The sequence below is a fragment of the Hemitrygon akajei genome, chromosome 3 (genome assembly GCF_048418815.1).
Source record: "Hemitrygon akajei chromosome 3, sHemAka1.3, whole genome shotgun sequence".
Taxonomy (NCBI): Eukaryota; Metazoa; Chordata; class Chondrichthyes; order Myliobatiformes; family Dasyatidae; genus Hemitrygon; species Hemitrygon akajei.
Window position 1 is genome coordinate 60,832,258 of NC_133126.1, and position 25,691 is coordinate 60,857,948.

The 25,691-nt window shown below is 39.1% G+C and overlaps 2 protein-coding genes across 2 annotated transcripts in view; one reads left to right on the plus strand and one right to left on the minus strand.

Moving 5' to 3' along the window:
• trappc6b (trafficking protein particle complex subunit 6B) overlaps window positions 1-2,276 on the minus strand; it is a 32,627-nt gene extending 30,351 nt beyond the window's left edge. Inside the window, exon 1 of the mRNA XM_073039959.1 lies at window positions 2,026-2,276. Coding sequence (XP_072896060.1) covers window positions 2,026-2,121 — 96 coding nt within the window. The 5' untranslated portion in view covers window positions 2,122-2,276. The remainder of the gene's footprint in view (window positions 1-2,025) is intronic.
• A 5,411-nt stretch (window positions 2,277-7,687) lies between these two features.
• On the plus strand, window positions 7,688-24,258 carry pnn (pinin, desmosome associated protein). Its single transcript, XM_073039960.1, has 9 exons — window positions 7,688-7,856; window positions 9,997-10,068; window positions 10,355-10,423; window positions 14,111-14,183; window positions 14,536-14,630; window positions 18,864-18,939; window positions 20,280-20,435; window positions 20,520-20,658; window positions 22,596-24,258. The coding sequence occupies exons 1-9, from the start codon at window positions 7,744-7,746 to the stop codon at window positions 23,750-23,752; spliced, it is 1,950 nt and encodes a 649-aa protein (XP_072896061.1). The 5' UTR covers window positions 7,688-7,743; the 3' UTR covers window positions 23,753-24,258.
• The last annotated feature ends 1,433 nt before the right edge of the window (window positions 24,259-25,691 follow it).

Genomic DNA, 25,691 nt, shown 5'->3' on the forward strand with positions numbered 1-25,691 from the left:
TTGGGTCAAGCAGGAGGAAGAAAGAAAGAAGGATAAATGATGAATACCTCTGGTGGTATGCCACAAAGAGCAACATGCACAAATATAGAGTTTTCAAAAACAGTAAAAAGTCCCACAAAGTGAGTTGAATCAAAATTTGCCAGCAAGCCATTAAAAAAATCATTTGGACATGACTAGAAAGGTTAGTCAAAGAAATAGGTTTCAAGGATGTGGAACATTAAAGAGGAAATTACAGAGCTTAAGGTTTTGTCAATTTTTTTAAAAAGCTGTCAATGAATGTCATTCTTTTTCCCTGTGACACTCATGTTATTTGCCATTTCAGTACATACCAAAATGATGCCGAAACCTTGCTCATGCTGGCACAAACCACTTCCCTTTCTGAAGAATTGCCAAAGAAGCTGAACTCTTTACACCCATGAAATTGACCTTATAATGCAAGGAGGTCTTTGATGAAACAAAATAATTGAATCTGGAACACTGCCCTGAGGAACTCCTGGAGCAACATTAATTTGATTCCAACAACCAAGATTATCCTGCCTCTTCCTTTATAAAATCCACCTGTCAGGCAGTTTCACATGTTTTCTACAACCTATGTCACATCAAGTCAACATTAGTCATGATATACAAGGAAATGAATTACAAATGACTTCTCGTGGAGGCAAAACTTTATTAATCCCCACTTGGATTTCCTGCATGAGATATAGAAGTTTCTTGAGCTTTTGACCATTAGTTGCTCAGTGACTACACAAAATATTTTCTCCATTAATACTAGAAACAACCTTTGCCACAACCTGCCCTCTAAAGCTAATGGCCATTGTCCCCCCTCTGGGTGGAAAAGTTGCCAGTCAGGTTCCTATTAAATCTCTCCCCCTCACCTTAACCCTACAACCTCTCCAGATGTTGATTGTTCAATCCTGGGAAAATGACTGCACACATCGACCCTCTCAATGCCCTTCCAAGATTTTACACACTCTATAAGATCACCCCTCATTCTTCAATGTGCCGATGAAAAAGTCCCAACCTCTCCCTATAGCTCAGTCCCTACAATTTCAGCTTCATAAATCTCCTCTGCGCTCTTTCCAGTTTCACAGCATCTTTCCAAACTAAATATTCCAAACGTGGCATAGCAAGCACCTTGTCCAAAAGGAAAAGTACAGCATTGTGGTGAGAAAAGGTCAGTAGCCACCATTTATGTGCTACCAATATTCACCAAGATCGGCTATGTACTGAGACAAGATTAAAGTACCGTACACATGCTGTCCAGAGCAAGTAATGACATCACATGATTAAAGACCCAATATACTGTGATTTTGCAGAATTGCAGATCCCATCAAAAGCCTTTTGCCAAGGCCATAAATGATGAGTACTCCTTCCGATCTCTTTACTCAACGACTCTCTCGCCCATATGCTAAACTTCACTGACCCATAAGCCAGATTCATAAAGGTGACAAAGACAGCAACAAACTGCTCCAGCACTGGAAGGGAGCAACACAGAGGGGTTGTCACATGCGTGCCCAGGTCTGCAACAGTCAGATGAAATAGTAGAAGTTTCCTAAAGCTGGCTTTATGGGATACATCTTCAGCATCCACCTCCAACCAGGTGTACTTTCAGTTGTTTCACCCGTCCCAAAACAAATACGCCTACTACTGTTTTTGCAAATTACCAGCATTGACAAACTTTCTGCAATTATACTTAGCGTGTCTACAATCCTGCTACATTTTTATGTTATTCTACAATTTAGGAAGGTCCTTCCACTTGTCCAACGTCGTTTAGAACTTATTTCATATTTGGTTATCAGGGTAGCAAGTTGTCGATCCTGGATTCTGGAAGAATGCAGTAGCAACATCTTTCACACAATCTAGCGGGGGACCTGTCTAACTGACTGGACGGTAACGACAGAGAATTGCTTTGGAACTTGTTTGCTGTCTGATGCTTTGAACGCCGCCGACCCCGCAGTGCGAGGGCCAAGCTTTGTTGCCAAGCAGCCAGCTGCCCACCCACCCAGCCCCCGGCCGCTTCCTCACCATCTCTCCCTGTTCCGCCCATTTATAAACGTAAGAAACCATCTCGGTGTGAAGTAACTGAAAGAGAGCTTCGTCCGCCATTTCCTGTTTGTTCATCCTTCAAACGGTGAGGATCAACCGAGGCCGGGGCTGACCGGCTGGAACGGAGAAGCAAGAAGGTCCCGAGCCCATCCGGCGAGACGCCAGCACCGTCTGACAGCTGCGGCGGTGACCGGCTCCGGCTCCGGCTCCGGCTCCGCCCGGCGGCTCATCCTCCCAGCGCAGCGCCACCTCTGGCCGGTGGGGTCGGACGACCGACAAGCCGAATCGGTAACTCCTTTCTTTTCGTCCTCTCTGCAGATGTCTAGCACCCTCGCCGGTGTTATTGTCCGGCGGTGTAATCTGAAACTGCAGTTTAAGAGTTGGAAGTGCGATTAGATCGGCCCAAAACTGCAGATGCTGGACATCTGAAATAGAAATTCAGTGAAATAGACACTCAGTGGGCCAAATCTGTAGAGAGAGAGAAAAAAATGAGTCTGTGTTGGATTGATAAATGGCCTTTCATCAGAACTGTGAAAAGTGGAAAAACAATTCAGGATCACAATTGTCAAAACCTCCATGAATTATCCCAATAATCATAGACATGAGCACGAAGGAGAATTTGTGTGTCCCATATTGCTCTTGCTAGTCACATTAGAGCCCAAAACACCCCACAGTGGCAGTATATCACCCTTGATCCCAAGAACTGCTTAGTAAGAAGTCTGCCAAATTTGGATTAATTTTTTTGCCCATAATGTGCTATAATATGATCTATTTCTATGAACTTTATTATTCATCATGCACATTACTATTTCTATGTAGATGTTAATGTAGTAATTGAAGCTTAATAAAATAGTCAAATTTAATCCACATCAATTTTCAGAAAACCCTCAAAGAACTAAGTAAATATTTTAGCACATACATCATAAAATGTAATTTCATTCTTATATGAAATGTAGTTCATACATATGTTATGTACATGTCTATAGAACATTCAATATATTTGCAATCTGATACACTCCAATAAAGAATTAATCATTTTAATTCTTTAAGCAGAAATAATTTTCAAATTCAAATTTATTGTCATCTGACTGTACATATAAATAACCAAACAAAACTATAGAGAGGGTGCAGGGGAGATTTACAAAGATGTTGTCTGGATTGGAGAGCATGCCTTATGAGAATAGATTGAATGAACTTGACCTTTTTCTCCTTGGAGCGACAGAGGATGAGAGGTGACCTGATAGAGGTCTATAAGATGATGAGAGGCATTGATCGTGTAGATAGTCAGAGGCTTTTTCCCAGGGCTGAAATGGCTAACACAAGAGGGCATAGTTTTAAGGTGCTTGGAAGTAGGTCAAGGGGATGTCGGGGTAAGTTGTTCACACAGAGAGTGGTAGGTGTGTGGAATGCACTGTCAGCGAAGGTGGTAGAGGCAGATGCAGTCTTTTAAAAGACTCCTAGATAGGTACATGGAGCTTAGAAAAATAGAGGGCTATGCACTGGGGAAATGCTGGGATGTTTCTAGAGTAGCTTACATGGTCAGCACAAAATTGTGGGCTAAAGGGCCTGTATGGTGCTGTAGATTTCTATGTTCTATGAAACAACTCTCCTCTGGACCACAGTGCTCCCATAGAATATATATCACAAACAGTACATAAATCATAAATAACTTAATAAAATATAATTCAAAATGCATGGTGGTGCACAGGTAAACAGGGAACAGTAAAAAGTACAGTAAACAGCTCACTATCTTCATGACAAGACCTTAGTATTCATTAGTCTCACAGTCTGAGGGATGAAGCTGTTCCCAGTCTGGCATTCATAGTCCTTCCTGATGGAAGTGAATCAAAGAGATTGTGGGATGGGTGGTAGAAAATGCTTTGGGCCTCTCATCTGCAACACTCCAGTAAATATCACAAATGGGGGGAGGTGGTGATCTCTCAGCAGTTTTCATTGTCCTCTGTAGAGTCTTGCGGTCCAATGCCTTCCAGCTTCTGTACCACACGATGATTCAGCCAGACAGGACACTCTTGATGGTGGTCCTGTACAAATCCATAACCTTCTATTCTATGTAATATATTGTACCTATCATAGCTATTGTAGTTCAGATACCCAGATTTATTTACTCATATATATCTGAAGTATGAAAGTACATATTTATTTGTGCAGTGGCAAAATATTACATGCACAGATATTTTAAATGCATATGGATGATAAAAAGCATTCTACTTATTTACATATTATGTGTTTATTAGGTTTATTCCTATTTTAAAATAAATCAAAAGGCATTTGTTTTATTTTGTTACTAAATTCCAGAAACTGATAATATGAACGACAACGATCCACTATGAAATATACTAATTAAGATAGAAAGCTGTGAACAATTTTCTTTTTCAAGATAAAATACGCAAACCAGAAACCTGAAATATGCCACAAGATGGCGACACTTGATGTTAAACGCTGAAGCTAAACAAAGCACAATTTCTTGAGCTACATTGTTTCGCTTGAGAATCGTAAGGATTTTTTAACGAAATGTGGAGATTAAACAGTATGTCTGAGTTTGCTGCATGAATGGTTACTTTTAGTAACACTTACAGAATAAATATTTTAAATCTCTCTTGAGAGTGCTTTCATATTTGGAGATTTATATGAAAGATAAAGTTTTTGAATTTGTAGTAAACACATCATGGGGTTATGGAATTTTACACAACAAAAGAAAGCCATTCACCCCAGTATATCCGTGTCATCTGTGAAAAAGCTCCACATGTCATCTCATTCCGAGGTCTTAATCCATAGCAGTGTATGGGCTTTGGTTTTCCACACCATAGCAGCACCTAAACGTCAAAACTACTTTACTGGCTGTTACATTCCTTGGCACCACACTGAAAAGGATGTTTAAGATGCAACATTTTTAGTTTTGTAGTTTGTGGCATTTCAATTGCATATCCAACTATTTTACAAATCCAGCACTAGTTTCCTGAGCTATTACCTATTCAAGCAGTGGGATTGACCTTCAGATCAAATGAAGCTTTCTCACATTTACTGGAATCCATCTACCAATCAATCATAATCTTACCGTTCGATGATTCTGTTAATGGATGAAGCTTGATGATGATTTTCTACCCGGCAATAAATCTCAAAACGGCTGCTTTGTTCCAGGTAAAGCAGCTCTCTTCCCAATCCAACAACTTTATGGCAATGTTCTCAAAATTGTTCTTTAACTCCCTCTAATAATATTGCATTCTTCTTTTAAACTAGAAAATGACATAACAATCCAGCGATCACCAAACTTTCTCAGAAAGCCCAGTTGAGAGAGGCAAAACTCAGGAAAAGTCAGGGTGCTGCTGATGTTCCACAAAACAGCTGGCAGGATGGTGAATTCATCACCAATTCCTGAGTGTATTCTGGTCTGAGTTTGTTGAATAACAAAATATACCGCAGAGAAGTCAATAGACAATAGGTGCAGAAGTAGGCCATTCGGCCCTCTGAGCCAGCACCACAAAGTCATTTGGTTCTGACTTTATTTCATTATGCATCTTGAACCAAAGCTTCAATTCTCCCTTACTCCGTACATACATACATACATTTATTTTTGTTAGATATGAAAATGCAATATAAACCAAAAGTGATTGGTTAAACAAAGCACACCAAATCCTGGACTAATATAAGAGCAAGAAAGTCATAGTTAGCTTCTTTATAGGACACTGGTTTTCCCACAAATGGAGTATGCCTCAATTCTAGTGGAGTCGTGCCACAGCAACAACCTGGCACTCACTGTCAGTAAAACGAAAGAGCTGGTTGTGGACTTCAGGAAAGGTAAGACAAAGGAGCACACACCAATCCTCATAGAAGAATCAGAAATGGAGAGAGTGAGCAGCTTCAAATTCCTGGGTGTCACGATCTCTGAGGATCTAACCTGATCCCAACACATCGATGTAGTCATAAAGAAAGCAAGACAGCGGCTATACTCTATTAGGAGTTTGAAGAGATTTGGCATGTCAACAAATACGCTCAAAAACTTCTATAGTTGTACCGTGGACAACATTGCGACAGGCTGCATCACTGTCTGGTATGGAGGGGCTACTGCACAGGACCAAAAGAAGCTGCAGAAGGTTGTAAATCTAGTCAGCTCCATCTTGGGCACTAGCCTACAAAGTACCCAGGGCATCTTTAAGGAGTGGTGTCTCAGAAAGGCAGCGTCCATTATTAAGTACCTCCAGCACCCAGGGCATGCCCTTTTCTCACTGTTACCATCAGGCAGGAGGTACAGAAGCCTGAAGGCACACACTCAGCAATTCAGGAACAGCTTCTTCCCCTCTTCCATCCGATTCCTAAATGGACGTTGAATCTTTGGACACCACCTCACTTTTTTTAAAATATGCAGTACTTCTGTTTTTGCACGTTTTTTAAAATCTATTCAATATGTGTAATTGATTTACTTGTTTATTTTTATTTTATTTGTTTTTTTTCTCTTTTATATTATGTATTGCATTGAACTGCTGCTGCTAAGTTAACAAATTTCATGTCACATGCTGGTGATAATAAACCTGATTCTGATTCCGAATTCAAAACATCATTCTTATGCAAAGTTTAGGGTGGGTGCATGTCAATATTGACTTTAATAAATCTAGTCAATTGGTATCATTCTTTATGGAAAAGAGTAAACCTAGGGGAATCTGATAGACAAGAGCCTCAGGACTTGCACTACGAGGTTCAAGAACAGTTACTACCTGCCCCGCCACCCAGCCATCAGGCTCTTGAACAAAAGAGGATAACTTTCCCCATCATTGAAATGTTCCCACAACCAATGATCTCACTTTTAAGGACTCTATTTCGAGTTCTTGTTATTTATTGATATTTATTTATACTTGCATTTGCACAGTTTGTTGTCTTCTGCACTCTGATGGATCTAGCATTGACCATGTTATAGTTATTATTCTACAGATTTTTTGAGTATGCCCATGAGAAAGTGAATCTTAGGATTGTATATGGTGACATATATGTACTTTGATAATAACATTTACTTCAAACTTTGAACTAGTTTTAAACCAGCTTAGTAAAGAGAAAGCGATCATTTTGGTGAAGGGAATCAAGTCAAGATCAGACATAGAACAAAAGATCTAAAATGACATGAGAAAAAGTCTCCTACACAAGTAATGTTTGGGGCCTTGAATGTGTCGTTAGGGGTGGTAGAAGCAGATACAAATGTACTGTTCTTCGCAAAGATGCATACGTAATGCTCAAAGTGAATTAGATATAAGCGGTTGAAAGAATCTGCAAGACTCTGGGGAGGGGGAGAAATCCGGCACTGGCTATATTTTTGTGTTACAGCCTGGGAATTTTAATGAGCCGAATGGCTTCCTTACGTGGTGTAATTTGACTGTGGTTCCACGTAGACTCGATCACTCCATAGTTTCTGTGTTTTAGTAACTACTTATTAAGTCCTCCGTGTTAAACTATCATGGTCCTTCAGGGCAGAGACGTCCATCACTACTGCATTTGAACTAATCCCCGCCCTCACCGCTACCTTCACTGAGTTAGAAACCGGTCGCCAGGGTTGCTCGCTCTCCAGGTGTTATCTGCGCTTGATTGGTTTATTGAGGCGTCAATCACTCTGACGTCCGGCATGGTCAGGTGACATCGAGGCGGAGCCTGGCCTGATCCCAGAGTGCTCGGCGTAGGGCCGCGATAGAAAAGATGGCGGTGGCGGTGAGAAGTTTGCAGGATCAACTGGAAAAAGCCAAGGAAAGTTTGAAGAATGTGGACGAGAACATTCGCAAGCTGACGGGCCGGGACCCAAACGACCTTAGGTAATGATGCGTGCCAGCTGCGTCCCGGCCGCCGTCAGGGGATAAGAGCGGGAACCATGCTCCCGCGCGGTGGCTGCGCGGCCTGTGAGCAGCTGCGGCCACTGTTGGTGTCCGACAGGGGACTGGGATCAGGACCTGGCGGTCGTGGCAGTATCGCAACGAGTGGGAACCTAGTGATACTCAGGTGGCCGTCAGCCCGCCATGAGCAGCCTCACATGAGACCGTGTTCCTCGGCCTGGACCCTACTGTTTCCATTCCCCCCAACCTAACTCCTTCCCCCTGTCTATGCTACCTGATTCCACGGGACAAATAACAGCTATCTGGGCCGTGAATCCCTACAACAATAAAATAAGCACCAACTCTTTGCCATTCTTTCCATTAATAGGAGTTACATAATTGAAAAGAGACAAATCGACCCTGCTTTCGCTCATAACGACTAGAATTAATGTCTCTTCTTTACCCCCCCGCCACCGATTTAGTTTACTGGCCCCCAGCTGACAACCTTATGCGGGCAAAGAGCATTCCATTTGCGGGCAGAATAGTGTATATGTTGATTTTAAGCTGAATTACTTTTGTTCTAACTTAAATGCAAACTTGGAATTTCAATTTAGTTCAGTTGTCAAAAACAATGGATTTATTTTGCAGAGTGCATGGAGTCAAAACATTCTTTAAATTAGTGTTCTCAATCTCAGTAATGAAATGAAATTAGATTGAAGTGTCAAAAATATAGAAGAGGTGGCTTGCCTGCTATTTTATCAAAAGCCATTGGGCTTATCCACGATATTGAGCCAGGTGGTTACTCTGCGGTATTGATAACAAGGTCTGGTGATGGTGTTGAAGCTGCATCTGGGTGTTAATGTCAAAACTGGTCTCATACTCATTTAGCTGGGATTGTGGAAGAGCTTTTGGTAAAATAGGCATTGGGAATGAATTCTGAAATATGGTGAATTATTTCTGTTGCATTGCAGGACTCGGTTATAAAATAAGTTTGATGCATTGCAATTATTTATTTCATCGGTGATTTTGACCAGAATAGGCTCCAGATGTCGTGGTTTCTTGTGCCCCACAAACGACCAGGAGATGCAGAAGATTCTTCAAGAAGTATTAAACTTTAATTTGCAAATCAAAGCTGAGACAGTCAGTGAGCTAGTCGCTGATTGCCCACCGACCCTTGTGCATAGCATTTTTTTATAGCAATCTCCTGGTTTAGTTGCATTAGCATATCCAATCGGTCTACAGTTGTGTATCACCAGTACATCAGCTCCCGACTTCCCACTATTGTTTCTACCCATGAACTTAATCATGTTCTAATCTACTTTTTGGGCCATGTGTTACCTCATCCCTGGCCACAGTTATCTCTTAGCTAGCCTCTCATTAACACACCATTATCTTCTTATTTGGCTACATTCTTAAGTTACTGATGTGTTCAATAGTACAGAGACAGTACAGAGATTTCATTCTCCTACTAAATTGGATACATACATAGCAAATACAAAGCTGACTACATAGTTTTGGTTACACAGCAAACAATGCAACTTTATACTCCAATACAGACTGAAAGGATTTGAAAATAGGTGAAAGGAAAAGTCATCATGAAAATTTGTACACATCCTGCTGAAATAAGTATTAATTTTGTTAGTGTTGGTAGAATTAATGATAGTTTATTCCATAAGAAATTATAGACAGAGTGGGATCACAAATGAGAAAATCTGCAAATGCTGGAAATCCAAGCAACACACACACACACACAAAATGCTGGAGAAATGCAGGCAGGATCTATGGGAAAAAAAAGTCCAGTCAACATTTTGGGCCAAGACTCTTCAGCAGAATGGACAAAGAGTGGGATTATGGGATATAAAAATGGGAAACTTAGATCAGCTAAAATAGGTGCCTGCTATTTTATCGTAAGCCATTGATCATCATGAAGAAATTGGGACAGTAAGGCATGTTTCTGTTCTGTACAACCTCATAAATGTGTCTGTATTTAATTTTTTTAAGAAAGTAAAGTGATTTACTTGCATCAATAATCATAGATATTAGCAAGAAGTTACTGAAATATACTTCTGAAATTACTGTACCGAGAAGTCTACTTGATATAATGCAGCTAATCACATGTTAATCAAAACTTGTTCTTAACTAGGCCTGGCCAAGCTAGACGTTTATCCATCACAGGACCTGGTGGAGGTAGGGGGCGTGGGATTGGATTACTTAGGTAAGATTAAAATTCTTTTTCAATGTTTCTGTTACTAGTGATGTGCAATCATTTGCTACATCCTGCATTCATCGGAAATTTTGTATTTAGTTTGTGTAAATCAGAAAACAATGTAAAAGCAGATCAAGGAAGGAGTCCTGATTTTGCTTGTTACTTTCATATCCTGCTGCTGTACATTTTGTGACAATAAGTTGTCACTTATGCACTCAAAGTGAAGGAGGAAAAGATTGTTTATCTTCTCTAGTAAAGAAGCCTCTTGGTTGACTTGACTGTTCCATTTATTTAGACGTGGACTCTCGGATAGCGGAGGAGGACCCCCAGCTAAACAGAGAGATTTGGATGGAGCAATCAACAGGTAAGAGCACTTGCAAAATGGTTTCTTTAGCCTAAAACTGGACATGCTTTCTCTGGCTTACAGGTGGAGTTAGAATGACCACTTTGTCCAATGACTGGTTTGGAGTATAGAGACTATAATACATAGAAGCAGAATTAGAACATTCAGCTCAACCAGTCTACTCAGCCATTCAGTCATGGCTGATTTTCCTTCTCAAACGTATTCTTTTGTCTTCTCCATGAAATCTAAAATCTATCAATCTCTACTTTAAATATACCCAATGATTTGATGTAGCAACGAATTCCACAGGTTCACCACCCTCTGCCTAAATAAATTTGTCCTCGTGTCTGTTATAAAGGGACATCTTTTTGTTCTGAGGCTCTGCCCCGTGGTCTGAAACTCTTCCAATGGAAGATAATAATATTTTGTCCTGATTTGAGTGAGTTTTCTGCAGATCCATAGTGATGAAGATGCTGCATTATGAATGGAGCTTCTGTTTTTATTCAGATAGCATTAATGCAGTAAATGCAGACACGAGGTTCTTCTACAGTGCACCTTGAGTTCAATTTTTCTAGTTTAACACCAATCTTAAGATGTCTTTGTAACTGCAAAATGTAGCGAGCCATAATTGACAAATAAATCTTTTAAATTAGTTTTGAAAATATTAGTACTAGTTGGTTTAATCAAGTGGCTAGAACAAGGAGATATTAGTAAATATAACTGCTTAGAGTAAGTGGCTGGTGTACAGCAATTAGATGTGTGCCTGACTCTTTATAGCTGGTGGCATATCTTAATCTTCCTTGCTCCCATCTTTTGATAATATCAAAGATGTGTCCATTGTGAAGCCCAAGACATCTTTTGGGCTCTGAGCTATTTTGAGTCAGAGCTTGGATTGAATCTGCATTTTCAGCTGTTAGAAACTTCAGTTGTCATTTTTGATTCAGTTGTTGCTGTGATAATCATTATACAGTTTTCTGTTTGGCTAAATGGTTTTAGCTTATTGTGATAAATGCTTTTACATTCTTACATGGGTTACTTTTTATTTTGAATGTCCTGGCTTCTATTGTCTCACTGCTTAACCTTAGAGTTATTCTATATTAGAATTTGCAGCTGTACCGGGGTTTTGTGCCCATCCGTGCTGGTAATTTTCCAGTTGTTAGTAGTATTTGAGTCAAACCTGATATAGGTCTGGAGTTTTATGTGACTCATTGGAAAAACTATGCACTTCTCTAAAGATAATCTTTATAACAAACTGCATCTCATTTTACTAATGTTACCTCTTCTAGACTTTTGTTACCTATACTTGCATTCTGATCTAAATTGTTTTCTTTCTCTTCCTATGTTAATTTTCACTTGTAAGCAGTCTGTTCTGCTTTATTATATTTTACTTTCTCGGCCATGTTAGAAGAGTTTTGTCCAAATCACTTTAATCACTCCACTGGGATAGTCACCCAATTCTGTTAAAAATTTGGACTATGTCATCAATACAATTTCTTACAGAGCTGTTCTCAATGCTTCATGAGTATGTGGCTCCTCCCTCTAAAGCTCCTGCCAAATCCTAGTTCCCGAAATTCTCCACAGGAACTGAAGTAGAATCTTTTTTTGCTGTGATTCCCATGTGATCTATATTGTAGGTCAATCCCTTTCCATTTCTAAGAGCTCAAGCACTTGGATACCTACCCTGGTTTCTATCTAATGTGGAGGTACCTATCATGCATTCCTAATGCCATGCAGGTTTGATGGGCAGCTTCCTACCATGGATACTTACTGCTATTTTTTTTCTTCACTGTTTCTTCCTCATCTGTGATTTCCAGAAATATATTCAGAGTTTGTTTATTGTATTCAATAACATTCAGACCGTCTGCTACATGAATTTCTCAGGACACTTAGCTTCCAGAAATTTTGTTTGCGGAGGTTCTATGACTTGTTCTGCACTGCCACAATAAGTAAGCTGAAGTGTATATAACTGAAAAGTACTATACTGTGCAAGTCAATATTTTAAAAATCTATAAAGTGAAGATGCTCTCAAAAATAATGAAATTAAAAGTTTCTAAATTGCAAAAAAAATTATAGAGTAGTAAGCAGTAAAAAACGCAAGTCACATCAATATTTGATGTGCCCACCTTTTCTTTAAAACAGCATCAATTCTCTTGGGTACATTGTCGTGCAGTTATATATGAAAATCGGCTAGTAGGTTGTTCCAGGCATCTTAGAGAACTTGCTGCAGTTCTGCAGACTGTGGCTGTCTCGCTTGCTTCTGTCTCCAGGTAAGCCCAGATGGCCTCAATGAGGTTGAGATCAGGGCTCTGTGGAGGTCATATAGCTTGGTGCCGATCTCTTTGTTCTTCCTTTCATTAAAGGTAGATTTTTGACTTTGGCCTGCTGCAAAATGAAGTTGGGACCGATCAGATGGTATTATGTGATAGATGAGAATCTGCTTATACATCTCAGCATTGAGGATTCCATTAATTCTAAGCAGATCATTAACTCCATTTGCAGAAGTACAGCCCCAATTCTGTAGGGAACTGTTAGCTGCAGACACTCATCCATGTAAGTGCTCTCCAGTTCTTCTGTGGACAAACTTATTTCCTGTCTGAGGCAAAAATGTCAAATTTTGACTTGTCAGTCCAGAGCGCTTGCTGCTATTGTTCAGCACCCCAGTCCTTGCATATTTGTGTGTAGGTGAGTCACATGGTTTTGTTTCCACTTCAGAGGAATGGCTTTTTGACAGCAATCCTCCCATAACGGCCACTTCTGAGAAAACTTCTCCAGACTGTAGAGGAATGTGTCCCTCATCTCTCAGTCTCCGTGGCTGACCACTGTGTTTCTGGTCCTCAACCTTGCCCAGTTATTCATACTACTTCAGAAGAGCTTGGACAGCAGATCTTGAAGCTTCTATCTGCAATAAAATTTCTGCTTGGAAGAGACCTTGCCAATGTAGGGTGACCATATTGTGTCTTTTGCTGTGCTCGCTCGTGCCATGGTGTAAGAAATTATGATTTGAAGGTATATCACATCTGCCACACACTTGCCTTTTAGTTTGGTTGTCCTTTGCCCAGTTTGATTACATCTGTACCTGTTCCTGTTTCAGTTAATCAGTTTAGTTCATTCAACTCATTATGTCATTGATCATTAGCACCTGAAATCTAAAATTTGCTCTTTTCTACTGATACACTAATACAGAAGACAAAATTAAACATCTAAAGCAAAATTTATATAAAAAATCTAGGGTATCTCGAAGACTTCTGCATAGTTTCATATCAGGTGTCTACTTAGCTATACTTGAACAACTGACAGTAGTGAATTTGGGATCTCACCATTACTTGTCTGATTGTGGAAATTCATGCTTCTAGGTCTTCAACTTCAGTACAAACTTTACTGCTTCTAGAGTTGCAACAATGCAAATTAGGAATAGCTTTTTTACTGATAACTTAGAGGTTGAGAAATTTTAGGCAGTGTGCATAAGAGTCTAACCAAAATTAGGTGTGTAGAGGAACTCGCAAGCAGTTAGCTTAAAGCAAGGGTTCCCAACCTGGGGTCCATGGGCCCCTCAGTTAATAGTAGGGGTCCATAGCATAAAAAGCTTGGGAACCCTGGCTCAAAGAGAATCTTGCTGTTAAATTTAAAACGCCCTGAAAGAAGTATATACTTTTAGGAATCTGACTTGCAGCTGCACAGTTGTTAAATGCTATATTTTTTCATAAAAAGGCTGGGAGATCGTCGTTCAAGAAGAGAGTCACGTCAAGACAGTGACGCAGAGGATGATGAAGATACAAAAAAGGTATTGTAGATATAAATACCATTCCTGTTTTATTGTTAATTGCATTGCCAAATTAGAAATGGAATGCAAGTTATGATGATCCATTAACTTTTCACTTAACCATGGGAATAGGGCACTGCAGCTGAGCTGTATGCTTTTGGGGCAGTAAACAGTCTTTGAGAAAGTATATTGTGAATAGCCACTGGGAACTGAATGAAATTTCTTAAAAACCTCTAATCAGCCTAATGGCTACTTTTTTTTAATAAAGTGCTTGGATGGTTCTTCTCAATGTGGGATTGTATTTGTGTATTGTCATCATTTTATTAAAAGCAGGAATAAATTTGTACTGAAATAAAACATTTATTCTTCACAGCCAGCGTTGCAGTCTTCAGTTGTTGCTACCTCCAAAGAAAGGACACGCCGAGACCTTATTCAAGATCAAACAATGGATGAGAAGGGCAAAGAAAGGTATGCTTTTCACAGTTATTTTATAAAATTGAACTAGAACATATTATATCCCCTTTGAGAACTCACTTGTATTTGGTTAACTGTTGGGGGAGTGGAATTGCACTAACAGTGATTAATTTTAAATTTCGTTTATTAATGAAAATTGTTTTTTTTTTAAAAATGTGGCCTGAAAGGTTGAATTTACGGTCTGTTGTTTTTAATGTAAGTATCATTTGTGAAATATGGCTGAATGAAAATGTCATTTTCACCTTGCAAATTCAGATTCAGATTATTGTCATTTAGAAACCACAAATGCTATGCAGTTTAAAAAATGAGAACGTTCCCCCAGAATGATATCACAAAAGCATATGACAAAACAGACTACACCAGAAAATCCACGTAACGTTTAGCAATCCCCAATCCAGAGTCCGGAGAGGCTGCTGCGTATTAATATCATGCTACCGTATAGCGCGTTTCCCGGAAGGAGCTCCAAATCCACCAGACAAAAACAAGCCCAAAAACTAAAGCTACAAGACCTGCACAAAACCACATAATTACAACATATAGTTACAACAGTGCAAACAATAGGATAATTGATTTTAAAAAAAAACTATGGGCACAGTAAAAATAGTCCAAGATGTTAAAGGACTGTAAGTTCAAAAGAAATCACCACAGTTTCCACAAGTCCCCAGGGTCCTGACAGACTCGCCATCCCATGCCGGCGGCAGAAGGGAATACCCCCGCTATGGACTTCCAAGGCGCCGCCCGACTCAGCCTCGCAGACGCAGCACACAATGGAAGCTCCATCGAAACCAGCCTCACAGACGCAGCACACACCGAAAGCAACCCGAGTCCGTCGAACCTCCAAGCCGACAACCATCCCCTCCGGCACAGCTTCTCTGAGCACCATTTTCTGCCAAGCGTATTAAGACGGCCCCACCAACGGCCATCAGCAACGCAACCCCGAGGACTGGGGACCTGTTCTTCCCAGCAGAGTCCCTGACCTCGCAGCAGCAGCAATGAAGAAGGTCTTCCTGGAATTTCCCGATGTTTCTCCATGCTTCCTCGTCCGTTTTCAATCGATTATGATTGTGCACGGCACCCACTTCACAAATAACAGATAATCAGTTCCGGAGTGGCCGCTGCAAGCTGTGTCGCGCCGCCTTCTTGCGTCACTGGCACATCTTTTGCATTTATTAATCACTTGCTAATGTAAGTTGTTTTATAGGCACTAATACTCTAGCTGGTTTCAGCACAAGATTTTATTACTAAGCATGTATAGCATAATACAGCACTTTCAAGAGCACACAATGCAAATCATTGATAACCTCAGGGAAGGGTTTCTTTTTTTGGTAGCCTTTTCCCAGTTCTAAGGCCTATGAAGTTGTACTGGTTTAGAATTGTTCTATTTTCCTTCTGTGAGCGTGCTTTTGTTCTTAAGGCACCCCTTAAAGCTGTTTGCTTATGTTTTGTATTGTTGATGGGCCTGTTAATAAGAACATGAATTCCACCTCGTGTTTTGAGTTTAAGGTCAGATAATGGCTGACCCACTCTTTCCTGCATAAGCCTATATCACTGATTAAGTTAAAGTTGAGATACGTATACAAACTAAAGAATTTTAATGATTATCAATCCTTTTGGTGAATTCACTCCTATCGGTTTGAAAAATCTGACTCCGTCTAAGTCTGCAACTTCCTAGTTTTGAAGTTCTCAACAAAGGAAAACCACCTCCAACCTCTACTCTTCTGAGTCTCTTAATTGGATTTCATTGAGATCACCATTTTAAATACGTATTGGAAAATCCCTCCAGATTGGCCTTTCCCTGCATCTAATAACATTTAAGTGCATTTTTTTCCCTTGTTAAACTTGTATTATTGTATGATAACTGTAAATCAATGAATTATAATTTGCTCTTGTATTCCAATCTAATTGTAATAGAGACTGATTTACTATTTGCTATCTATATACTAACTTCAGTTTATGTACGAAGACACTCGGGGCCTTCTGAATACAGTAAATCCTGATGGTCTGCTATCCAGCTATTCTAAAATCCCACAGGTTCAACATCTGGCTAGCCAGGTCCCCAATGCTTCTTTTAGTTGATTGAGATCACTGGAAATGTATTATTCTGCTATTAAACATCTTAAAACGGAATGATGTTAGAATACTATTGGGAATAACATACAATAATCTGGAAAATCTACTTGTCCAACACCAAAGTCCCAAGTGTGCCAAATTGATGCAGTTTTACTTCGTTCTCAGTTCCATCTTTAAAACAATAACATTTATTTTCTCCTTTCCTACTAACCAAAGAAAATTTTACATTTAGACATATTCATCTACTACATTCTTCCTACCTCATAGCTTGTCCACATCACTTTAAAGTCATGCTTATTACTTTTTTTAGCTTAGTTTAAAAGTCAAACTGAGTTCCCTGCCCCATGGGTATAGAGCATAAATAACTGAAGTCTTAACACTGACCCTTGTAGGGCACAAGGTAGCTTATGAGCCTGGAACCCTGATTATGATCTAATTTTTTCTTTTATCAACCATTTCTCATATGTGCTTGTGTATTAAATGTAATCCAATGATCTAATTTTGTGATGAGTATTTTACAATAGTCTAAATCTACTAGTTCTAGCATTACGCTGCTTCTCTTCATAAATCAACATCATTGTTCTGTTCTATTATGATTTTTGTGCCTGTCAGAAGTAATTTGTAATATTGACATTGAGCTAGTTAATGTATAGTTCAGTATTTTCAGTTGCTATTTGGAAGGAACAGAATCTGACTGTTCAGTTGGATCTTCATGAATTCAGGAAAATCAAAATCAATTCTTCCACTAGTTATCTGCTTTTAAGCCATTAAGCCTCAGCTGAAATGTTGGCCATTGCTCATCTTGCAACATTTAATCTAGTTTTCTGATACATTTAGCCTATTTTCCTATAATAATTAGTTTGCTGTTTAATAAGACTGCAATTCTGTACTTGAAATTTCAAGCTGTTTATTTTCTCATTATTAAATCTCTAATTTGTAAACAGTAATCATATGGATTTTTCTGTTATATTAAATAGAGGGCTATGAGCCTAGGTAATTTCTAAAGTAAGTACATGTTTGGTACAGCATCGTGGGCTGAAGGCCCTGTATTGTGCTGTAGGCTTTCTATGTTTCTATGTACTTTGCACCCTTCAAATTCAGTTGAAATATTAAAAAAGACTATAATACTAATATATATAATATAATGATATATAATATATAATCATAAATTATAGTATTATCTTAATGATCATTGTGGTGACCAAAAGCATCATTGCCTTAAAACTTAGAAGGATATTGGGTACAGCACACTGGTGAAGAGAACTAAATCTGTAATTGTTTTATTATCACTGTCTTATGACATGAAATTTGTTGTTTGACAGCAGTGCAGTACAAGGACATAAGCTTACTATAAACTATCAAATAAAATACAGTACTGCAAAAAAAAACAATTCGTACACCTTTCAGAAATCTAGTGGCAGAGAGCAAGAAGCTGTTTGATTCGTAGAGTTTGGGTCTTCAGGCTCCTTTATATCCTCCCCAATGGTAGCAATGAGAAGGCGTGTGCTAGATGATGAGTGTCCCTTGTGATGAATGCCACCTACTTGGGGCACTACCTTTTGAAGATTTCCTTGATGGTGAGGAAGGTTGTGCCAGTGATGGAGCTGGATGAATCTGCAACCCTCTGCAGCCTCTTTACAATCCTGTGTATTGGAGCCTCCTTACCAAGCTGTGATGCAATCAATAACATTAATATTCTATGGGATATTACATTTAAGCAAGCCTCATCAGAATAATGTCACAGATGGAGAAGTGAGGCAAGATAAGTAATGGAAGTGATAAAATTGGGGATTTTCTATTTCTGTAAATGCTAAGTTGGTTTTTTTTAAAAAGTGACTTGCTCTTAAATGTTGATTGCATGTGAGAAATTACAAATATGAGGCACACACATGTCACTTCCTGACTTGTGAATTCATGTGTGCCATATGGATTTGCCAGTGTATTTTGAAAGGCAGCTTACTTTTAACTGCTGGGTATTATTAGGCTAATCTACTGTTCTAAAGGGGCACCTAGTGGTAAATATACTTTATTCCTTGTAACGCTGCTCTACTATTTTGAGATTACAGTCCAGCAATTTGTTCCTCTCCTGGTATTTTGATTGGTCAATGTCAAGGCACTGATTACAAAGTATCTAATTGTTCCATTTTACTTAAATAGGAATCGGCGGATGTTTGGCCTGCTGATGGGTACTTTGCAAAAGTTCAAGCAGGAATCTAATGTTGCAACAGAGAGGGTACTTTTTTCTTTATTATTTGCTGAATTTTCTTTGAGGCCTGATTATTGCATTGTGATTACAAAGGCTTCATATTTTATATTGCATGTAGTTTTCTATATTTCCAATATATGCACACTTTAACTTGCCCTTGTTCTTTTTTTTATTTTAAAATACTGATACTCAAAATTAGCTCCTGTGCTCCATTCCAATATCATATATCGTTGTCTCCTCTCTTGGCAAAGCTATTTTAAGGAAAGTGGAATTGGAGCTCTTTAGGACTGCTAGTTGTGTATGGTATGAAACAGTAGCACCTTATTCACCCTGATTGAAACATCCAACCTTTTTGTGACATCAGTCTATTAGTTTAAATAGCGAAGCCAATACAATTAAAACAGCTTTTCAGCACCTTTCAAAACAAAGTACAAAAAGTTGTGTAGATAGCTTTAAATTGTCCTTTCAGACTAACATGACCTGGGTCATCCCCTGCACAGAAAGATCCAGCAGCAGATAATGATGCACTGAACTTCAGCATTAGTCATTTTACTGAACACCCTCATATTTTTGATTTATAACAACAATCATAACTAACAATTTAATTGCAAAGCCTGATAATGTATTTTAATCCTCTCAGAAGAAAGGACAAATCTTAACTATGTTGATAAATGCATTGATGCATATTGTCTTAGACAGATAGAAAATGTGTGGATGCTGAAGTATATTTCATCCATTCAAGTAAACTGAATATTTTAAAATGTACTGGATAAATGTCATGCCTAAATTGTTCCTCTGTCCAGTGGTAACCCAAGGCTGTATAATAGTTCACTGTACACACCTCAATTAGTTTATTGTTTCTTAGTTTGCAGCTCATTATCGAAGAGGACATGTAAGTTCACTTAAATTTATTCTGTACAGCTATTTAATCAATAACCTTTCTCTGTTGGTTATTGTCACAGGTTATTCCTTTGAAATTTTACTGGTTTGCATTCCTGGTATTGTTCTGTAGTGTAGATGTTCTGTATCATAAATTCAGCTTCATCTGTGCCTCATCTCACAGTTTAAGAATTTTAGTATGCTAATACAATGGATAAGCAGCCACACTCATTGCTGAGACTTTGGCAGTAACAACTGTTGGTGTTCAGTTATTTTGAAGTTTAGTAACTATCATAATATTAATTTGAAGCCTATTGAATACTGAATGTTTATTCTACTTTTGCATTGGTAAGAATTGAGAACTAGTGAATTCATAGACGTTGAAGTGCACATCACCAAAGAATTAATCTTAACAGTTATCTTGGTGTGACTGGAAAGAAGTGGGGGATTTTATTTTTGGTTTTATATTTTTCTTATTCAATCTACAGCAAAAAAGACGTCAGGAAATAGAACAGAAGCTTGAAGTGCAAGCTGAAGAAGAACGTAAACAAGTAGAAAATGAGAGAAGAGAATTATTCGAGGAACGTCGTGCTAAGCAAACTGAACTGAGACTTCTGGAGCAAAAAGTGGAACTAGCTCAGTTGGTAGGAAGATATTTTATCTGAATCAAAAATTTTATAAATTTTGTAGTATATGCACTTTATAACATTTGTTTGTTTTTCTAACAGCAAGATGTATGGAATGAACATAACTTAAAAATAATCAAATACATAAGAACCAAGACAAAGCCTCATCTGTTCTACATTCCTGGCAAACATTGCCCAGCTACTCAAAAGCTTTTGGATGATTCCCAGAGGAAGATGAATGGTATGTATTTTCACGGTACTAAAAACACAGTCAATCACATTTCATATGCAGGGTTATATTACATAATTTTGCTTGTTTAATAGAAAGCTTATTTTAGTGATAGCAATGCCAAGCTTTCCATTGTATCCTCATTGAGAATAAACGTTCCAGGGAAGCATTCATTTGTGCCTAATCAAGGAGATTAAGAATAGATTTGGAGTGTTAGAGCAACTGGTAGAGTTTTAAGAGGCAGGATTTGTATTAATCAAGCAGGGCAAAACAAAGGTGAATTCATTTTTTTTAACTCACCACGTCTGTGTGGAAGCCTTTGCAAGTGTGCAGGGCTTTGCAAGACAACGTCCAATGTGTCTTATGTACTTTGGTCTCTGTAACCCAATGATTATATTTTTGGAGCAGAATTAATTTGCTAGATTGATGTGTCAGACACAATGACATATTGAGAGCTTGAGCCCGGTTATTTGTCATTATTCAGAGGAATGAATGTTGACACCGTTGTGATGTGGGTGCTGAGAGACTGATTCTTTGGACTGAAAAGTCTAGAACTATAGCAAAAAATTACAGGATACTTAGGAATGTGGAGAAAACTGTATTAAAATGCAACTGTTATTCAGTCAGGTATATCAGCAACTTTAGTTTTTATTTTAATTGTTGAGGTACTTGAAGGATCAAGCAATATAACAGTTGGGTGGGAAAGTGAATGAAGTTGAGGATTGACCACAATCTTACACACTGAACAGATTTGAGAGCCACAATAATTTATTGTGCATGATGTCACCAAAGTACAGGTGTCAGGTGTACAGTACAGGGAAAGGTAAAGGGCTGGAGAAGAAGGAATCTAATAGAAGAGGAGAGTGGACCATGGGAGGATGAAAATGGTGGGGTGGAGGTGGTGGGACATCAGGGAGAAGTGATAAGCAGGTGAGGAGAAGAGGCCAGAGGCGACAATAGGAGGAAGAGGAATGGGGGTGGTGGAGGAGAAAAATAATTAACAGAAGGTGAAGCCAATGTTCATGCCAGTAGGTTGGAAGCTATCTAGACAGAATATGAGGTGTTACTACTCCACCCTGTGAGTGACCTCATTGTGGCAGAAGAAGCTGTGAGCCCAACACCTGTGAGTGGGATAGGAATTAAGATGATTGGCACCAGGAAATGTTGCTTTTCGTGGGTGTAGTGCATGTGCTCGATACACTGGTCTCCCAGTTTAGACCAGAGTTTGATTAGTGTTTTCTGGTACTTTTAAATCATGTTCCTCCAGAGATAAGTGCTTGCTTTGTCTTTGGTGTCACATTGCTCATTTTCAAGTGTTCAATCAAATGCAACAATTTAAGTTGGAGGGGATTGGCACGATGCTCAGTTAACATCCTGAGAAGCATTTTGAATGAGATTTTCCACCTGTGTGGTCAGAAGTTAAGACTATTGGTTAAAATTACTACTTCCCAATTAATTTTTAAAGTCTTAAGTTGGTAAATTCACCCAATCTTGAGTATATAGTGATTAAATTCACATGAATTGCTGGAGCCAAGAATGTCCTGATCTTCACTTATCCAAACCAGATTAATAATTTGTCTTGGATTAGTAGTATTTGTTTACATAAATGAGTAAATACAAAATGAACTGGGGGTTTGCTTTTGCAGCTTTGTGTTGGTTTCTAGAGCTCCTGTCTGATAATTTCAAGCTTAGTTTATTTTCCCTGTAAGTTTTGCATTTTTCAGGCTATTGAGTAACTCGGGAGGAATTACTACGACAGTAGAAAAGTTGTTGGTTAGTTTCTAGAGTGTAGATCTTGTGCATAGAGTGCAAATAATGTTTCTGATGTAAAGGCCTCCACTGAATTCATCCTTTTGTGCCTCGCTGTTCTAATATGGTTTTACTTTTATCATTGAAAGCAAATATTTTAATTTGTATGTATTAGCAGGTATTTGTTTTTAAATCTGCAGGTATTTTCGAACACAGGCGCCTGGAGTTTGCAGATCAGATTAACAGAATGGAAGTTAGACCTAGACGTCAGTCATTGAAGGAAAAAGAACAGCGAGAGTTGCAGAATGAAGAACAACAAAACGTGGAACAGGAGGGTAAGGTGGCTCATCATGAGGAGATGGAGGAATTGGGTAACCAGAACAATGATGTAGAAATGGAGGCAGCAGAAGAGGAAATGGAAGTAGGTACAGATAAGTGTGATTCAGGGAAGCAACAAGAAAAGCAACAGGAAGAGGAAGCTGAAGAAGAGGAAGAAATAGAGGAAGGGGAAAGCAACAGTCAGCCAGAAAGTGTGCCTGTTGATGGTAAGGAAGCAAGCCAGAATACAGAGAATGATCAGGATATGGTGGAGGAAGTAGATGAGTGTAGAGAGGAGAGGGTAGAAGAGGTTTGTAAGGACCCGGAGCCTGAGCCGGAACCGGAACCGGAGCCTGAGATGGAGCCAGAGCCTGAACCTCAGCCTGAGCCAGAGCCTGAGATGGTACCTGAACCGGAGCACAAACTAGGATCTGAACCAGGGCCTCAATCCGAACTTGAAAGTTCGGTCAGGCATGAGCCGGAGCAAGAGAATCCTGCCGCTACTCAAGCTGTAGAATCGCAGGTAGAACCAGTTAGGGTGTCGCCAAAGAGAAGCAGGAGTAAAAGTAGCAGTAGGAGCAAAAGCAGAGGTCGTGAGAAGGCTCAGAGTAAGAGTAGGAGTCGGAGCAGCAGTAGTTCCAGCTCTGGCAGTAGTTCAAGCACCACCAGCAGTGGCAGCAGCTCAAGCAGTGGCAGCAGTAGTAGGAGCAGCTCCAGCACAAGCAGCAGCAGTGGTAGCAGCAGCAGAGACAGCAGCACTAGCAGCAGCAGCAGTAGCGAGAGCCGGAGTCGAAGCCGGAGTCGGGGTCACAGCAGGGACAGGAAGCGCAGGAGGAGCTCAGATCAAAAACGTAGAGGTATTTCAAGTGCAGATAAAGACCGTAAGTCATCGAAAACCAGTAGCAAAGATTTAAAAGGCTCACGGGAAAAGAGTTCAAGGTTAGATAGAAAGAGGTCTATATCAGAAAGTCGTTCAGGCAAAAGGTCGTCGCGGACTGACAGAGATCATAAATTGGACAGAAAAGATAAAAAGCACTAATCACCTGACTGAAAAAGAAATGACTTTAGGAAGGCAAAGTATTGCTTGATGTGTACAATGTACCTGGTAGACGGAATATTTTCTTTCAGCTGGAGATGAAGCCGCCTTAAGTCTTGCTTGATGTATAGTACTTTTATTTGAAAACCATGACACAAAATTACCATTAATCCCTGTACTTTTACAATGTTTTGTATGCACATGTTTCTCCAATTACAATTAAAGTGTATTTCAGAAGATGACGTTGTATGGAAAATATTGTACCAATCTTGCTGGAAGGATTAGCCTTCTTCCCTTTTCAGTGTTTTTTAAATTTGTTGTATTCAACCACTGATGCCTCCTTTGTACAGTTGAAGTTATAGGGGGCAAAATATCCTCTAAGTATTGTTCTTAGCGTAAAGATGGTTGTCATTGAGTATGTACTATACAGTTCCTTTATGTAGAATTAAATGTAAATTTAAAAATTGTTGAAAACTCTTTGTCTTTATATTAAAGTTTTCTACAAAATATGGCTCGATTCACAAAAACTTGCTCTTTAAATGCTGTGGGCTGTGATGGATATCATTTGCAAACCTATCCCTTAAAATGGTCAAGGAAGGAAAGAATCAAAAGAGAATCATCTGAAAGTGAGAGCAGGGTAGAAACTATCAGCAATTAATTGAGTTCTATATGCGATCTGGAAAAAACATCGAGCTCTTCTGCCAGAACTTCAGAATTCCTCCAGCATTTTGTGTTTGTTGCTCTAGATTTCCAGCATCTGTAGTATCGTGCGTTTATGATCAAGCTCTCTTTTACATTTTGAAGTATATTGAAGAAAGGTAAGTGGGGATTTGGCATATACTATATCCTTCAAGGGGAAGGCATGGCTTGGATACAAGTGAGTTCCAGCAGCTTGCAGTATTAAAACAGGCTCTATTAATTTAAAATTTTAATCTCAAATTTAGTTTCAATTCTGCCCTCCTGCAAGAAAAAACTATTCCTGGGGTTCCATTCCCTACAATAAGAGTGTCAGGGAATTGGCTGGAATTGTTCCCAAGATTTTATCTTCTGCTTACGTTCTTATACAGTTTTATAAATTGGTTAAGCTCAGCTTTGTGATCAGAAAGCCAAATGATCTGTTTCACGACCCATATGAGATGAATTTGCCACCAAGATTGCATTCAGTGGGGAGGTACTTAGATGGCCAAAAGTAACCCAGCACAAGTTCAGTGCAATTTGTTTTTGTACATGCAAATCATTTGAACCTTGTATGCAGGAACACTAATATTTCCACTTAAGTTGCCATGTTACTGTCATTGAATAGTCTCAGGAAAATTGAAATTTTGTTAATTTGCCTATTGTAAGTTTTTTTACTTTCAGCAAGCAAAATAAACAACAAAATATTAGCCTGCTACAAAGCTGGAAATAGAGTATTTCTCTAGAATATTAATAACATGTGCTAAGGAATTGTTACAAGGCAGCCATAAATTAGTGGGTGTTGGGATTCCCACAATGCAATCAAATGAAAATCTCAATCTTTATATGCTTAATTTTTATCATCTTACTGGTAAAGGACATATGTAGTTGCTTGTGCTGCCTACTCTGATCCCAGATGTTGTTGCCTTTGCAAACTTCTACAAAATATTGTGATCAAATGGGCAAGGCGAGTTGGAACAGGAAGTAGCTGTTAGTTACCCTGTTACATTATGGTGCCAAGTCTGCCAAAAGTTAACTTCCTTATGGGTGTTGCAACAAAAATAGATGGCTGTACTTTGGTAGCATTTACTTAAGTATGTTGGAGAATTTTTTTTTCCCCAGGTATAAGGTTAGTTTTCAGTGCCCAGACCTCTGGATAGAAGTGTGGAACTAGTGACAAAATTGATCAAAAACTGAAGATCAGGAAATCTTAGTAAAAATACTTAGCATTGTGGAGAAAGTTCTTGCTTTGAAAATGACACTCACC